Below are 19,073 nucleotides of genomic sequence, written 5' to 3'. Positions count from 1 at the left end.
TGCTATAGCCTCGGGCCGACCAATGCCTTGTGAGTGGATTTGGTAGACAGAAACTGAAAGAAGCCTGTCGTATATATGTATATATATGTATGTATGTGTATGTATATGTTTGTGTGTCTGTTTGTCCCTCTAGCATTGCTTGACAACCGATGCTGGTGTGTTTACATCCCCGTCACTTAGCGTTTTGGCAAAAGAGACCGATAGAATAAGTACTGGGCTTACAAAGAATAAGTCTGGGGGTCGATTTGCTCGACTAAAGGCGGTGCTCCAGCATGGCCACAGTCAAATGACTGAAACAAGTAAAAGAGTAAAAGAGAATTAATGATGGTTAATAACAACGGTGCTGTCTTTTAAGGCTGGTTATTATTAACATTGTTTTAATAATGCTTAGTAATAAATCCTTTCTACTATAGGCCTTGTGTCTATATAGAAATTCTGGGGCAGGGGTTAAGTCGATTACATCAACCCCAGTACTCAACTGGTACTTATTTTATTGACCCCAAAAGGATAAAGGTAAAGTCAATTTCAGCAGAATTTGAACTCAGAACATAAAGACAGACAGACAGAATACCACTAAACTTTTTGTCCAGCATGCTAATGATTCTGCCAGCTAATTATTAATGGTTATTAATAATAATCACAGAAATAGGAATCCTGAAACAATGATATAAAATACTTTTATACTTTTAGCTGGAACTGATTATCAATATTAAAAGGTGTTGATGTTGTTTATCTCAGCACAGATTGAGTAGACCAGAGTTCTATTCCCTTTAGGCATCATCTAGAATTACATTATCTGACGTGTCATTCCTATAAACCATTTTAATACCAATTCTCTTGAGACTTACTGCCTGTTCTAAAGTGTTCATATTTAAATTACAATCTTGATCAAAATGTCATTGTAGCATGAATGATATTCTAAGATTTCAACTATATATATATATATATATATGCGTACATACATACATGCATACATACATACATACATACATACATACATACATACGTAAAGTTACAGGCATTTTACTGAAACACTCATCATCATCATCATGTTGATGATGATGTTGGTGATGTTGTTGATGATTACGAGGATGATGATGATGGTGGGGGCAATGTACTTGGTCAGTAGAAATCAATACTAAGGCTGTAGCATTCAAATCATTGCTGATACCGTCTGTTAAGGTGTGTATTTTTGGCATGTTGACTTCTGATGAATTAAGACAGTTAAACTACCATTAAACCCTAATGAGATCAATGAAAACAATAATTAACAACAACAGCAATAACAACAAAAATACTATGGTTATGATGATGGCAATTCTAACCTAGTGTTAGCAGTACACCAGTATCAACAACATCAATATAGTCAATGACCTTCATCTACTTCTGTGGAGAATTTGATGTTTAAATAATCGGGTGTCTGTGTGTCACATTTTCTCGTTTATTATTTCATTTTACCTTAAATGAATTGGTAATTAGTCAAATTGATGACTATTGCTACCATCTTTTTGCTCTTCTCCTAACTTCTGGCTTCTTCTTCTTCTTCTTCTTCTTCTTCTTCTTCTTCTTCTTCTTCTTCTTCTTCTTCTTCTTCTTCTTCTTCTTCTTCTTCCCATCTCTTTCATTATAAAAGAAAAGAATATAAAGAGAAAATGGCATATGCTCACTAATACATATGTACACACACACACACACACACACACATTTGTATATTTAAGAAATCAATTTGTTTTAAAAGAAAGGAATAAAATAGAAAATGAAACATACACATACATGCAAACACACACACGCATGCACATACACACACATACATACATACATACATAAATGCACACATGTTGTGTACACACATATATGCACACATATATATGTACACACATGCATATATGTACACACATACACTCACATACAGAAACACACATACATGCATACACACAAATTGAGTTGGGTTTATAAAATAGACCATGAGGGAACACTATACCATGAGAAAACAGTTATTTTGGTAAAATCATCATCATCATTTAACGTTTGTTTTCCATGATGGCATGGGTTGGATAGTTTGACTGAAGCTGGTAAGGCTAGTGGCTGCACCAGGCTCCATTGGCTGTTCTGGCATAGTTCCTATGGCTGGATGCCCTTCCTAATGCCAACCACTTTACAGAGTATACTGGGTGCTTTTTATGTGGTACCAGCATGGGTATTAATTCTGCTGTGGTGTATAGGTCTTCTTGAGTATAGTTATGTATCAGATATCTTAGTCATCTCCTTCATAAGGCTCAGTGTCTTCAGACTGGCTTTCAAAACATTAGAAAAATAAAATACAGTCAGGTTCACAGGAACAAAAATATAGTTGGGAGGCATTATTCTTATCGACAAATAAAGGAAGAGATCTGTGGTTGGGTTTGCTCTCCAGGGTCAGTTTAGTCATTCTATATCTTGCTAAACTGTTCACTAGTGAAAACACCTTGAACGAGTGTTTGCTTATGTTCCCTTATTTTTTGACTTCAGATCCCACTTGCTTTCCATCCACTTTGCCTTTCGACCTTCTGGGGTCAATGTAATTGACTGTGTCTCCAAAATTGTGCCCTCAATATGGTCACAGTCAAATGACAAGACTGAAAAGAGTCAACAAGAGTGAAACACGTCCATTGTTGCCTTTCCATTAGTTTACTGATTAAAATAATATTGGCTGTCCACAAATATTAGTTTTCTTTACTGAGGTTTTTAATCATCATCATTTAATGTCTGTTTACCATGGGTTGGGCAGATTGACAGAATCCAGCAAGGGCTGTGCTGAGCTCCAACATCAGCTTTGGGATGTTTTTATGGCTGGATGTCCTTCCTAGCACCAACCACCATACAGTATGTACTGGGTGTTCTTTGTGCCACTGTCACTAGTGACAAAATTATTTTTAGTTTATATAAGAAGTGTGTTTGATGTAAAAAAAAATCTTCTAACACACACATACCTACACACACACACACACACACACACATGGCTGTTGGCCTTAGAGTTTCAGCTTTCATCTTTTGAGCAAGTATCTTCTATTATAATCTGGGGCTTCTTAATGACTTCTTTAGGAAATTTGATGGACTGAAACTGTACAGAATCTCATATATATATATATATACACACATACATATATATATATGTATATATAAGTCCTGTTTTTGTCACTTGTTTTACCCCTCTGCAAAAGAATTTTATTTAATTCCTTTTGCAGGAAGGACTGCTTCGACTGTGTTCTGTCCTTACCTTTGAAACACACTTTGAGTCGAACCAGGGACAGCTGATGAAGGGGAATTTGTCCTGTACTCTGTTTTTTGTTGTTTAAAAAAAGTCCGTTTCCTTGTTTGATTTTATGTTCTCGTCTCTCATTGTGTTCTACATTTATTTGTGGTGTCCTGTACTCATATATATATATGCATGTATATATACATGTAGATGTAAGAATGTACATATATGTATGTATATATGCATATATTTATTTATTATATTACTATATATGTGTGTATATATATATATATATATATATATATATATATGCATATATGTATGTGTGTGCATGTCAGTGGTTGTTTTTGCATGTCTTCACATTCACCCTGTTTCAGCAACGATGCATTTGTTTATGTCTCCTACAAACAATGCACCCTGTAGCTTGATAGTTTTATTGGTTTCATGTGAATGCTATCATCATCATCATTGTTTAACAGACACTTTCCATGCTGGCATGGGTTGGACAGTTTAACAGGAGCTGGCAAACCCAGGAGGTGCACCAGGCTCCATTGTCTGTTTTGGCATGATTTGTACAGTTGGGTGCCCTTCCTAATGCCAACCACTTTACAGAGTGTAAGAGTGTACCGGACGCATTTTACATGGCACTAACACTAGTGGAATAAAAATACCTTATTTGAAAGAAACAAGGTAATTACTATCAGCAAGAATTAGAAGGTACAAGATGTAAATAAAATAAAATGGCATTCTTGGGAGTCAAATTTATATTGAAAATTCAATTTGGAAGAATGCAATCAATATACTGTGCAAACATACACATATGGGCCAACAGAGAGGCCTTTCTCTGGTTATATTGAATGGCAAGAAATAGATGCTAAATGGTCTTTAAAACACACTCAACCATTTTTAAAAAGTATTTATGTAATAACAGTAACTGATTTATATAATGATAGCAACTGATTTATGTAACGGTGACAACTGATTCATGCAATAGCAATAACTGATTTATGTAATGATGACAATTGATTTATGTAAAGAAAAGGACTCGCTTTATGCAATGACAGGTACTGACTTACATACTGACAGCTCTTGACTTATGCTAAGACAGTGTTTGATTTATATAATGCCAGATAGTGATTTATATATTGTCAGTCACTGATGGTGATTGGTTAATGTAATGACAGGGACTTATTTATGTAATGACAGCCACTCATTTTTGTAAAGACAATTGCTGATTTATGTTTTGACAACAATTGAATTATGTAATGTCAGCTGTCAATCACATGCATGTAATGACTAACACTGATTTATGGAATGGCAGATAGTGATTTATGCACTGACAACAACTGATTTATGTAACAATATGGATTGATTTATATGATAACGAATGCTAATTTATGCAGATAACAAATGATCTTTTCTTTAGATTGGTTAAAAGTTGAATGTACTCATTTCATTGGCTCCAGAAGAAAAGCAAGCAAAGTTATCTGAGATAAGACATCAAAATGTGCATCAACAATACTGAATGCTTAACTTTAACTAGATATGAACTTTGGCCCTATACTTTACTTTCAAGATTAATATAGATGATAGGTGAAGAAGAATGTTTCCCTGCAACCACCTCCATCACCACATCACCACCACTATCATCATTTTCATCATTGATAATAATTATGTACAACATCCTGTTAAAAATACAGCACAGAATATAAGCTTTAACTGGATTAGAACCTTCACTCTATGCTAACACTAATTGCATCTGTTCCCAAAGAAAAATAAAGCTATTTGTCCTGATAAAAAAGAAACATAGAGGTTATGGTATTATTATTTTTAATATTGATTTCAAATTTTGGCACAAGGCCAGCGATTTTGGCAGTGGGGATAAATTGATTACATTGACACCAGTGTTCAACTGGTACTTATTTTATTGACTCTGAAAGAACAAAAGGCAAAGTTAACCCAAGTGGTATTTGAACCCAGAACATAAAGATGGATGAAATACCACTAAGCATTTTACCCAGCATGCTAACAATTCTGTTAGCTCGCTGCCTTGCCCCTATTTATTTTTTAAAATCCTATTTTTGATATCAGGAGTTAAGTATCTTGGCTGCACATAATATGGTACATGTGTATACTGTATTATGTGGATATGAACACTTGTATACTGAGATAAAAATTGGACATTAAATGTTGTATGCAGAAGAGGAGACTGAGCTGGCATGGAGATGTTCATTGAAGAATAACATGAATTCAAGGCTGTTTATTTTAGTATTCTATTACCATCTACTTTCTTAGTATCAATTAGTAATTGGTCACTAGTTCCCAGACATGCTGTCTCCTTTCTCTCTTTCTTTATTGCTGTTTTAATGTTCTCTGCTCTAGTTATCTCATATCCTCCCTTCCCACATCCTACTTGGCCCATTCATCTTCCCTTATTCCATTACCCTTACTGTGTCTCACTTCCAAAACTTCTGCATTAAATACTTTTCCCCATCCTCTCCTCCCTTTAACATTCAAACCTCTGGAATTCTCACCCTTTTCACATTTTCCTTATGGACACAAATCTGCAGATGTTCTTGCTGAACATCAAGCACATCAATCTTATCACCCAATCCAGATCGGTGATCATCATCAAAGGTCAGCTACACATATGTTGTGTGTGTGTGTAAGGTGTTTCATATGGCTTTCTTTAGGAGTAGTCTTTGTCTTGTGTTTTAATCTTAAGTCTGTAATGCTATATTTGTCTATCTTCTTACACTTGCTGGTCTACAGTAATCCTTTTAGAAATTAGGGAAATTGTTTACAGATTGGAATGAAGTACTACTGCTGCATCAGTTGTGCATCAGAATAATAAGATCATCATCATCATTTTTTAACGTCTGTTTTCTATGCTGGCATGGGTTGGACAGTTTGACCAGAGCTGGCAAGCTGGAGAGCTGCATCAAGTTGTAGTCTGATTTGGCTTGGTTTGTATACCAGATGCCCTTCCTAACACCAATCACTTTATAGTGTGTGCTACGTGCTTTTAACATGACACCACACAAGCACTTTCACATGATACTGGCATGAGTGCTTTTTACGTAGCACTGACACATGACTCTTGCAGACCAGGAGGTGTGGCTTTAACACTTCTGCCATGGAGGATGGGTTTTACTGAGTACAAGGCATCAGGTATCTCAGTCCTTTGCCATCTCATCTGAGAGCTTCAGCATCTGGAGGTCATCCTTCAGTACTTTGTCCCATGTCTTCCTGGGTCTCCCTCTTCCATGTGATCCACAGTGAGAGATCAGCACTTCTTTACAGAGCTGTTGGCATCCCTCTACATCACATGACCAAACCAGTGCAGTCTTCTCTCTTGCACACTACATCTAATTCTCTTATGCTTAACTTCTGTCTCAATATACCAGCACTCTGTCAAACATGTACACTTACATTACACATCTAGTGGAGCATGCTAGCCTCATTCTTCTCTAGCCATCGCATGTCCTCTTCATTCAAGGCTCACATCTCACTACCATGTACTGAGACATGGGCCTCCAAATAATAACTTGTTTGAATATTTATTTTTACTTTAGTATTCTAGTTTTCTGTGATGCACTTGTACAACTGAAATCTTACATCTAGACAGCTTCTGCACCAAAAGCCAGTTTGTAACTTCAGAAATCCCCTGCTTGTTTTTCCAAGGTAGTAATATATAGAGTACTGATAACACTTTCCCACATGGCATTGAAAGGAATTTCATGGGACTTACAGTGAACACATTCAAAAGCCATTATTACCTACCTCTACACTCTTTCAAGTAAGGATTAGTGAAGAATTTACACCCTTCTTCTAACTTTTTTGGTAATTCATGGATTAGAACATATTCAAAAACATGACAAAACTACAGCATACATCAGAGGATCCTGAAACAGCAAGCTATACCTAACTGAAAAGTTTTAGATATTAAAATAGCCAGCTATATAATTTAACTAGATATTATCAACTAGTCATTGGAGGAAGTTTTTTAGAAAGCTTCTATGTGCTTGAAAATCTATGGTTTACTGATTCAAACTCATGAATAACAGATCCATAGGTATCATGGGTAGCTGTCCATTAACAATGACCACATTTCTGGATCAGGTGTTTGCCTTACACTATTGTGTTTCAAGTCTGTCATATTTAATCACATAACTTGCCTAGATTAATGCAAATCTAGCTAGGTGATGTGCTATGGACTTACTATTTTCGTCCATTCACCAAATATTGCCTGAGTGGTTATATGAGTGGTAAGCACATGAAAGTTTGAGTTCTGATGGACTAAATCATCAATTGATTCCTAATGATGCATAACTCTACACAATGTATTTGGTATTTTTTTCTTGTTTGTAAACATAATCTATGTGTGTGTGTGTGTAAATGTGTCTGTGTATATATGTGTATATCAATGTAGTGCTCCAGTACCAAGGTAGTGCCCCAGCATGACCACAGTCCAAGGACTTAAACTAGTAAAGGGTTTATTTTTTCTTTTTTTGTCTTGTAAGTACTTGATGACTCTGTCAATGCAGGTGTCACTTAAAAGCACCCAGTCCACACTGTAAAGTGGTTGGTGTTCAGAAGGGCATCCAGCTGTAAAAACCTTGCCTGTGTTTGTGCCAGTGGGTACAAAAACAATATGCCACTGAACAAAGAAAAATTGGAACTCATCCACTTTGGAAAAGAGGGCACACTCAAACAACCATATACACTACCATCAGGAAACCTACTTGAACTGTCGGATAATATTAGAAACTTAAGTGTAATTGTTGACAGCAACCTTAGCTGGAGTGTGCACATCAACAAAAACGTCGATGCTACCCACAAAATGTGCCCATGGGTTCTTAGAACTTTTCAATCTAGGGATCATGAAACCATCATCCTTCTCTTCTCCACATTTGCTAGGTCCCATCTTGAATACTGCTACCCATTGTGGTCCCCCTACAAAAAAACAAGACATAATGAGGATTGAAACACCACAAAGATCAATCACAAAAAAAAATTAATGACATGACAGGACTTGATTACTGGGCTCGACTTAAACAGCTGAAACTCTATTCTCTGCAATGCCACCATGAGCGATATATTATTTGCACCATGTGGAAAATATTCCACTAATATTATCCAAATGATATTGGTATTATGTTTACAATTCACCCAAGACTAGGCCCCCATGCAATGCATCCCCTACAAAGGTCGAGATCACATATGAACATTGTGACACAATTTCTCCACTGCAAATGGTCCTGCTATTTTCAATGATATCTTGAAAGAAATTAAAGTAGCAAAAGACCCTACAACTTTCAAATGGTACCTGGACAAATTCCTCCAGGAAATACTGGATGAACCACCTACACCTGCATATGTCTCAACCAACAACAACTCTCTGCTTGAGTGGTCCATGGTTCTATGGTTTCTTATATCCATCATACCGAATAATAAAATATTTATTGTTTCTGTTTTTATCAAGTTTGTTTATTTGATAGTTTGTTTACTCTGGTATTTCAGAAACCATAGAACCATCCATTTTCTCCACCCACTACTCCTAGGAGACATAGAGGCCTCAAGCACCACTTCCACAGGGTCCTATCATAAGCAACCATCATTAAAATTTCCATCTGGATTCTCAAACATGACCAACTAAGACTATGGATATTATCCAATCATCTCATTCTTGATCTATTCCTCAGTCTCCTGCTGGTTAGCTTGACTTGAAGAATCTGACTTGCGATTCTTTCCTGCAACATTCTAATCACAGGTCCATAATACTGGAAATCTGATCCTTCATTGTGAAGAGACTCCCTGATCTCCAAGCTACACACCCTGTCGAGTAATGTTACTCTAGAGATCCTTTGAAGGAGCCCCATTGCAGCTTGTATTTGCGATCAATCTCATGACCATAGCAGCTACAAAATATTTTGTTCTATTCTTTCAAAGATATTTCCATTTTAGCAAGTTACCTGGATATTTTAGTTGGCCAGAGCTCTAGTAGAAGATACTTGTCCAAGTTGCTACACAGTAGGACTGAACCCAGAACCATGTGGTTGGGAAGGAAGCTTCTTAGCACACAGCCATGCCTGTGTCTATATGTATGTGTGTGTTAATGTTAGTATTTGTTAATATTTTTTCTGTGTCTTCATCTTTACCAGTTCACTGCCTGATTTTTCTCTACATATAAGAAAACTCTTGTATGCAACACAATATATTTCATAACATTAATTGCCTTATCTATTAATTAAACCTCAGTGTCTTTGAAAGGAGATTAAATGTAGAAAAAAAAAAACAGTGTGAATGTTGGTAAATAATTTTTCCAACTTCCAAAAAATTTCCCTACAGTAATTCCCAGATTTTATTCTGAAATCCTGAAATTTCCCATAAATTATGAATTTTTTCTAAAACTACTTACCAGACAATTGATCTAGATTAAATAAAATTATTAAAAAACAAAAAGGGAAAAATATAGAAATAAAGTTCTCAAATAAAACTTATAGAATTATGGTTTTGTACATCCTGATCTACCTGACTGATAACCAAAGGCATTCCAATCATAACTATTCTATCATTTTAAGACACAGTCTACCTAGGAATACATTTTTCAATGTATCCTTCCTTTTTATTAATTGGTTCAGTGTGATTTTAGAGAGATTTGTCTTCTATTTCTAGCAGGTTAATTCACTACATACATGCTTCCTTGTTGACTTGGCCATTTTTGTTTATATTGCCATACAATTGAAGCTTGGTTATTTGATAGCTCTATTCATCAGACTCAGCAAGTCCCAGGTATTTGATATCCAAATGTCCACATGTTATTGATTAATAAATCACAAACCAGATTTAACCAAAGCTTTATTATTTCCAATTCAAGGCAATGCTAGCAGGCTTTTATTGCTGTTATGATTGTGTGTGTGTGTGTGTGTGCATGTGTGTTTATACGTATGTATGTGTGCATATATTTATGCATGTACATATGCACACACACGTACTTGCACACACATGTACTTGCACACATACATATGTTTGTGCACTTGCACATATACTTCCACTCACCTGATAAATCATACTTAATAAACACACACATACACATGCAAATACATGAATATACATGTAAAAGTACACATATGTGCTTGGTATTAAGACTTAATGCATAAATATAACATAAACACACACACACACACAATCATACATACAATTATATGCATCACTGTGAATAACAGTATATTTAGAAACAAGCATTTACAGTTAAACACTTTACATGTCTATACACTTATTTACAAAATCCCATATATGCAGAATACTTGCATATATGATACTCATGTATCTAATTTTATATTTCCAGAGAGAGCAATGAAAGAGATATGTTCAAACAAATAAAATACAGGTGTACATGTATATACACATGATTTAAAATTTTGGCACTAGGCCGGTAATTTTAGGCAAGTGGTAAGTCAATTAAATAAATTCCTGTGCTTAACTGGTAGTTACTTTATTTGATCCTAAAAGGATGAAAGTAAAGTTGGCCTTGGATGAGATTTGAACCCAGAATGCAAAGAGAAGAAATGCTGTTAAGCACATCATCCGATGTGCTAATGATTCTGCCAGCTTACTGCCTTAGTTACATGCATACATATACATACATATAGGTACAGGCAAGGCTGAATGTTCAATCCCTAGTCTAGAAATGAGCAAAAGCTTGTGAGTAAAATTTGATAGACAGACATTGTGCTTAAACTTGTTGGAAAGATTGTTCTTGTTGTTAGGTAATAGACTTCATCCATCATCCAGTTTAACACCACCACTCAGTTTTTGGGTTTTTAGTAGAATTCACCTTATCTCTCTCTATATAAACGGCAGTTTGTCTGTCTGTGTGTCTGTGTGTCTGTCAGGTTGTACCCTCACCCTGACCATGGCTTTCAACCGATTCTGATGAAACTTGACACACACATAGCCCAATGTCATATTTCAAAACTAACGCAGCAAAAATTTTGAAAAGTTCCCCCAGTTCTGAAAAAAATCAATAAATTCGACATGGGGTCGAGAATCTAAGCTTTTTATATGCAACACATTTTCTGTCTAGGTGACACAACTCGACCTTTTTATCGCCCAAAGGGACAGCTAGGAACATTGTATACACAGAAGTATTCGAGTGAAGAGAAGACATTGCAACCTACACATGCGCCTTCGTTCCCTAGAGGGAAAGGACTAGATTGAGATTAATCGTTGCCTACTAGGGGCTCTTACATACCCGGGCAACGCCGGGCTATGCTGCTAGTTTATTATAAGCATTTGTGCCAGGTCTCAGGTTTGAAGGTAACTTCTTCACTGCCTTCAACCTGTCCCAGAGACCTTGAAAAACACTGAAATTAAAACCCCTTGAACTACTAATCTTAGTTTGTTATTTAGGATCAAAGAGAATGAGACTGACTGAAGTTCATCCCTTTTTTATGTTTTTATGCACCTAAATGGCATAGTTCACTTTGCTTTATAATTTTCAGACCTGGGTGTATTTTAACATTATCTTTCAAACTTGTTGTTTAGTCAAGGTTAGTCCTGATTAACTAAAGCTATGACTAAAGGCATTCCAGATGTGATTATCTTGTTTTTTTATCCTTTTCAGTCAGAGTATATCCAAATCTAAGCTATCCAATATAGCTTTTATCTTTAAGACAGTATGGTGTGATTTGAAGGAGTTTTGGTCACTATTTCTAGCTGATAGAAGCTACCACAGTGGCTCACTATTTTAAAGTTTGTTTCAAATGAAAAAAAATCTATATATTTTTAAACCTTCTCTTATTCTTTGTCTAGTTCCAGTCCTTGGATGCACTATAATGAACCTGAAGATGAAGCAAATCGCTGTTGGAAAAGAGCAGAGAGTGTTCCAGATATTGACGAGACTAAATCTACCCCTGACATTGATCTGTCTCCAATGTTTGAAAGAATCTCCATAGTCAACAAATGTGGAGTTCAAGGAAAACATTTCAGTGGTGTAAGTCTATAAACTCTATAAATGCCCTTTCTTGTTATTGTTGTTATTGTGTGCACTCTGCACATCAGACTTGTTTGGGTTGATCTGTGCCGTGTTAGTAATCATTTAAACAAAGTATCCAGTCAGCATTTCTAGTTGAAAGAACTGAGAGTTTAATTCCCAACAAATTCTTATATTTAGAATTTGGAATTATTTTATATAATCAGTTCATATATATGAATCCATGGTTTTTCAATGAAATAGATTTGTGACATTTGTTGGTGTTAAATGGGCACTTTATAGATCTTATCAGAGTTTCTAATTGCCAAAAATAGTTTTCTTAACATTCATTTAACCATTTAGCATTTAAACTGGCTACATCCAACCTAAATATTTTGTTCATGTTTTATGATCAAACTGGCCAGATTTGGTCTCTCACACTTACCCTACAATATCATTCTAAAAATAAACAAGCACATTCATTGAAATCTTGAAGTTATGAGATAATGCATGATTAATTCCAAACAATGTGATAAAATAAGCATTACAATTGACAGAGTAATCTGAATGCTTAAGTATTTAATCCAACTGTATCCGGCCCAAACGTTCTACCTGTTTTATGCTAAAACTTACCACATCTAACCTCTCACACCTATCGTATAACGTCATTCTAGAAATATACAGAAATTACCATTGAAATCTCAAAGCTACAAGATAATGTGTGATTAATTCAAAATAATGTGAATAAATAAGCAATACATTTGACAAAATGCTAAAGGGTTAAATTTCAAGCAAATTGTAGATATTTCCAATATATGATAATTTCTTACTCTGTGATTTCATTTCATACAATGTGCAGTCATCTCCTACAACCCTGTAATCATTTTCTACACTGTGTAGCAAGTTGGTACAATGTGTAAATATAATGTCTAACCATTTCATATACTGTGGTATCATTTCATACAATGCATAGTTATTTTCTATACAATGTGTAGTCATTCCATACAAACTGTAGTTATAAGATGATATCAGAACAATAACACAATCTGTTACACCTTGGATTTGAAGTCAGATTCTATTTGCTGAGAATTTGCAATTTCATGAGTTTGTCTTTGTTCAGCCCCAGGCAAATGATCAAAGGCATTTTAGTTAGGGTTTGCTTTCACACATTGTATATCTAAGATTACATCATTCAATGTATTCTTCTCTTTTTATTTTTTTTTTACAATGGTATACTGTGATTTGAGGAGAATTTTGGCTGTTATTTCAAACAGTTTGAGTGATCACGAGGGATCCCTTGTTAGCTTGAACAACTACATGATGATGATGATGATGATGATGATGATGACGACAACAACTGTGATAATGGTGATGACAACAGTGACACCCTTTGAGATTCATAAAATAAGTACCAACTATGTTTTGGTGATAATTCAATACCCCCTCCCCGGCCACACACACACACATTGCCGTTTATAAATATGTGGAATTCCTTGTACCAATGTGAGAAATCATTATGTTTTAAATCAATTTAGCATTTAATGATTTGAATTTCACTCTCTTTTCCTTTATCTGTTTCCCATGTTAGATCCCACTGAAAGACCTCGAAGAAGCTTCCAAGAACTTAGTCAAGGCGCTTACTATTCGAGAGAAGTACATGATGCTCTCTCAGCAGAGTTTCCCCCAAATCATCAACAGATGTCTGCAGAGTGTGATTGACAAGAATGATTTCCACATGATTTCTGATGGTTGTGCTGCTTGTGAAAAGAAAACAATCAAAGGTAAATAATATTGGATAATATTACTTCTTCTCTTTCTTACTTCTTCTTTCTGTAAACTGTATGTATGTATATATAAATTTGCAGGATTCAAGAGAATCAGGTACTTAAATAGTAAAGTACCAAGGTCAGGTCGGTGATGTAACACTTTTGTTCATCAATAAAAGACATATCTGAAACAGCTGTTTTGAACTACAATCAGTCTATTGTTGTTTGTGGATATATATATATATATATATATACACCCACATACATATATACATACATATATATATATATATATATATATATATATATATATATATATATATATATATATATATATATCTACTACATATGTGGAAAATCAGTGTGTGTTTGTTTGTGGCATTGTTATCTAACTCATACATCGTTTTATTTATTTTGATGAAACTTGACACATGAGTAGAACTCATGTTTGGAAACCTCTTGACATACTTAGATTGTTGAAAAAATCAATAATACAGCCCCTGGAAGGGACCTTTATATCTGCCTCATATAACTATTTTTTCAAAATGCTGAAGGGAAATAACCCATAGCACCTGAACAATATTTTTTAAACACTCAAGGGAAATAACTCCTTTCATTGTTTATGTTTTGAATATTGATTTTTTTGTGTCCAATTTCTAATTTTTGCAGACAGTATCACTTTTTTTACTTTATTTGACACATGAGTAGAACTCATGTCTGGAAACCTCGAGACATACTTAGATTGTTGAAAATCGATACTAGTGCCCTTCCAATGGATCCTTCTATCTACTACATATTACTAATATTTTATTTAAACAACCCAAGGGAAATAACCCATACCACCTGCAGATTTTAGCGAAGTGATCAATATTTGATTCTCACAATCAGACGACCTAATTCTGCATTTCACTACTCACAGTTTTGAACTGCTAAAATTTATTATTGTACTTCTTTAATTTGAATCTTAAACATTAAAGACTTCATTTGTACATTTCTATACATACATACTTTTTTGAATGCCCATTACTCCTATAATGGGCATTCTAGACTTCTGTAACTGTTTTGGTAGGAGTTTTACAGCTGGATGCCCTTCCTATCACCAACCACTCAGCTGAGTGGACTTAGTGCTTTTTACAAGGCACAAACACAGGCGATGTCAGTTTTGGCAAGGTTTTTACAGCTGGATGCCCTTCCAAATGTCAACCACTTTACAGTGTAGACTGGGTGCTTTTAAGTAGCACCTGCACTAACAGGGTCACTAAGTATTTGCAAGACAAAAAAAAAATCTCTTTTGAGAGAGGAAGTGGCATTGGAGGAGGTGATCTTGTATTGGTTGATGATAAGTTATAGTGAGAGAGAGAGACAGAAACAGGTGTCATGTTGTAGAGGAAGTACAAGATTACCTGGCTGGAGAGAGAGAGAGAGAGAGAGAGAGAGAGAGAGAGAGAGAGAGAGAGAGAGAGAGAATGAAGACAGAAATAGGTGCATTGCCACAAAGAAAATACAGGTTTCACTAGTGGAAGTGGATGTGGGTGCAGAAGGGGCAGTCCGCCCCAGGCAGCACTTTTAAAGGGGCACCACTTTTGGGTCTGTTGTTGGCAAATGTATATTTTGTGGGGTCCATGGGTGCAAACGGAAGGGCCACCCTGGGCAGCACACACTCTAGCTATGCTAGTGACATGGTTACCCAATCTGAGGGAAGTGCAAGAGATGGGGAGAGAAAGTGGGAGTCAGCAGGATAGAGATGGTGGCAAAGTGCTTACAAGGGACAGGGATCTGAATATAAATGGGATGGTTGAGTAAAGGAAGAGAGAGATATGGATGGTGGCAAGTGCTAGGGCATACCCTTGGAGTTCGAAGGTAATAATATAAGTGACAGGATATTGCAAAAGAAGCACAATTAAAGAGTGCAGAGGGTGGGGGGAGTGAGTGGTGAAAACCTGAATATATATAGTCAAGGAGGCTGCCGCAATGATTCAGAGGAACAAAGTCATGAGGACAGGATTGGGGAGTGAGAGCTGGGCATAGTGTATGAAGGAGGAAGAGACGTGGAGGAGTAGATTGGTGTATTGAGGTTGGGTGTGTGAAAGGTTTTCTTGTTACATGAGGGTGGAACACACAGGTTGGGGCTAGCCGATAGCAATGATATAGTGGGACAGGGCATGTGGGTAGAATACACAGGTCGGGAAGGAGCTAGCAGACAGCAATGATATATATTTTTTTATTGCCCATAAAGAGCTAAACATAGAGGGGACAAACAAGGACAGACAAAGGGATTAAGTCGATTACATCGACCCCAGTGCGAAACTGGTACTTTATTTATCGACCCTGAAAGGATGAAAGGCAAAGTCGACCTCGGCGGAATTTGAACTCAGAACATAACGACAGACGAAATACCGCTAAGCATTTCGCCCAGCGCGCTAACGTGTCTGCCAGCTTGAGACAGGGCATGTGGGTAGAACACACAGGTTGGGAGGGGGATAGTGGGGAGCAATGATACAGTGGCACAGGACCAAGAGGATAGGATTGGGGAGTGGGAGGTAAGCATATTGCATGAAGAGGAAATGTGAGGAAGAGAAGAGAGTATGAGAAGTGTTCTTGTGTGTGGCTGGGATATACAGCACTTCTAGAACTCAGTTTTGCTGCTGATGATGATAATATATACATATCATCATTTTTTAATGTCTGTCCTCCATGCTGTAATGGACTGGACAAAGGAGAGCATATATCCATAATAATGCATGCACGCATGTGTGTGTGTGTGTGAGTGAGAAGCCTGTTTATGAATGTTTCAGCTTTGTTTCAAGCACCAGTCACTCATCAGTAAACACTGTGCTCTATCAGTATTTAATTCTTGAACAGTGCTGCTGCTATAACTTTACTTGGTGAATAACATTCTATTTGCTTATTGTTCCAGTGACATGTAGTGAAGTTTGTGATGGAATACTGCTTTGCAGTTGTTATATATGTATTTTGCAGAACAATGTGAAATCAAGAATGGCTTGACATGTTCTTGATTACTCTATAATTTTCTTTCTCTAAGGCATCGCCTTTGCTTTTGTGGCAGTTTATGTTGATATTCTATCACGCTCAATGTTTACTATGCCAGTCATTGGGTATGATACCTGTTTTACTTGATTAAATATAAGGGTAAAACTCATGTATCCTATTTCACCAGATATTTTGAGAAACTTGCAACAGTCCCTGATGGACCCACAACTTTCTACTCCTTCATATCTATGATCTACTCCAGTTATATATTGTAAATATATGTTATTTAGAGATAGCAGTCCCCATCATCACACCATATAAAAGAATTTTATTTTAGTACTTACTACTCATTTCTAAATCTCTGCTACACATGTTTCTTGAGGTTCTTTTATGGTTCCTTAAGCACGCAGTGTTTTACAGGAACATTTCTTAAAACACAACCCCAATCGTCAGGCCTCTAAATAACTTTATTATAATTCAATACCAAATACTATATTTTAATTTTAACAGATAGTATGCGTATGTGCAAATAAATTCGCTGAACCTTACTGTGTAAGGCATAATTTAAATTATGGCTTGCAGAGTAAGGTTTGGCAAATTTATAAAGTTATTTAGAGGCCTGCCGATTGGGGATGCGTTTTAAGAAATGTTCCTGTAAAACACTGCGTGCTTAAGGAACTGTAAAAGAACCTCAAGAAACACATGTAGCAGAGATTTAGAAATGAGTAGTAAGTATTAAAATAAAATTTTTTTATATGGTGTGATAATGGGAACTGCTATCTCTAAATATCATATATTTCCTCATTGAGAATAATTCATTTTATTTGAATCCCTGTGATGTCAGAATTTTTATTCCCTAATAAATAAAATAAAATAATCTATTGTAAATATATATATAAACAAGCTCCAGTTATAGAATGTAAAATAAAGTTTCAATTATATAATGCAAAATATGTAAATAAAATCTCAGCTAACTCTGATGTGAATGGAACAGACGTGTGTGTGTCTGTTGCACTGAAAATCTTTGAGTGTTTCCAAGTATACAAGGAAAATTTGGATACTGACTTCCTGTATATTGATTCGCTTGATAACTCTCTTCTTTGATGCTTGTGATAGCCATCTACATTCTTCTACACATTCACCCAGTTAATGGGCTTATGTCTAGATTTCCTCTTTATCAGGTAAGTAGTCCACAAAGAGCTTCTCACATGAAAGACTGAATTTGTAATGGAAAGGGAACTGTCTCTAGTGCAATTCTTTTTTGTCACAAAGATCCACATTGGTTAATTATCTATCATTGTCTTAAGTGAAGTGTTTCAGAGTGTTTGACAAGCAATGAAATATTGTCAGTATTCTAATAGTTTATATTAGAATTGAAGTTATCTTAAACTAATATACCAAAAGGAAACAAACTTAAATTCACAAAAGAATAATAGAAAACCCTTCCTTATTCAAAACATTAGTGTTCTCTGGAATTACTTCTATTCTAGTGTTTTCCTCCAGCTTTCATCTGGCAGTTGTTCAAATGGGGGATCAAAAACCATCTCAATGTCATTAGCCTTGGAGAAACTGTAAAAGTGACAAGTTCTGGCACTTACTCAGATCAAACAATTTTAAAAAATTGTCAAATAACTGTGACATCAAAGTACGTAGTTGATAGGTTGAGGATAATGAGTTTTGACGTTGTTATAAATGTTTTGTTATGATTGAGTCTCTCTGAAAATAAGTGTCATTCTTATGTCAAAGTTGAAAATATATCAATAAGAAGGAATGATAGAAATTCTTACTCCAAGATATATATATATATATGAATGTATGTATTATGTACTAGCAGTATCGCCCGGCGTTGCTCGGGTTTGTAAGGGAAATAACTATATAAGCATTTTTAGAGAGTTACTTCCCTTATATAATAGCAAAAAATGCATTACAAATGGAAAAAATGATGGTAAATTTTTTTTTAAATCGTAGACTCATCGTAGACGCACGCTAATATCCAGAAGGGATCGATTTGAATCACGACTATAAGATACCTGCTTTTAGTTAAACTGCACCACAAAATGTGGGAGTAGTTAGGAATCTAAATTGTAGGAGACAGACACCACAC

The 19,073-nt window shown here is 35.7% G+C and overlaps 1 protein-coding gene across 4 annotated transcripts in view; it reads left to right on the top strand.

Annotated features, from left to right (window-relative positions):
* The window catches only part of LOC115221479 (AMP deaminase 2-like), a 126,072-nt gene that overhangs the window by 9,642 nt on the left and 97,357 nt on the right, over nt 1–19,073 (top strand). For 3 of the 4 annotated variants that reach the window (XR_005002866.1, XR_005002867.1, XM_029791670.2), the window contains exons 2-3: nt 12,053–12,233; nt 13,801–13,993. Coding sequence is in view for 1 of the 4 variants with exons in the window: in XM_029791670.2 (XP_029647530.1) it covers nt 12,053–12,233; nt 13,801–13,993 (374 nt within the window). In the remaining 3 variants the exon portion in view is untranslated. Of the gene's footprint in view, nt 1–10,020; nt 10,031–12,052; nt 12,234–13,800; nt 13,994–19,073 lie in introns of all 4 variants that reach the window. The other variant, XR_005002868.1, reaches the window with a different exon arrangement.

The sequence above is a fragment of the Octopus sinensis genome, linkage group LG18 (genome assembly GCF_006345805.1).
Source record: "Octopus sinensis linkage group LG18, ASM634580v1, whole genome shotgun sequence".
In the NCBI taxonomy this organism is placed as follows: domain Eukaryota; kingdom Metazoa; phylum Mollusca; class Cephalopoda; order Octopoda; family Octopodidae; genus Octopus; species Octopus sinensis.
The sequence above is the reverse complement of the archived record's forward strand: the minus strand, read 5'-3'. Positions and strand labels throughout refer to the sequence as shown.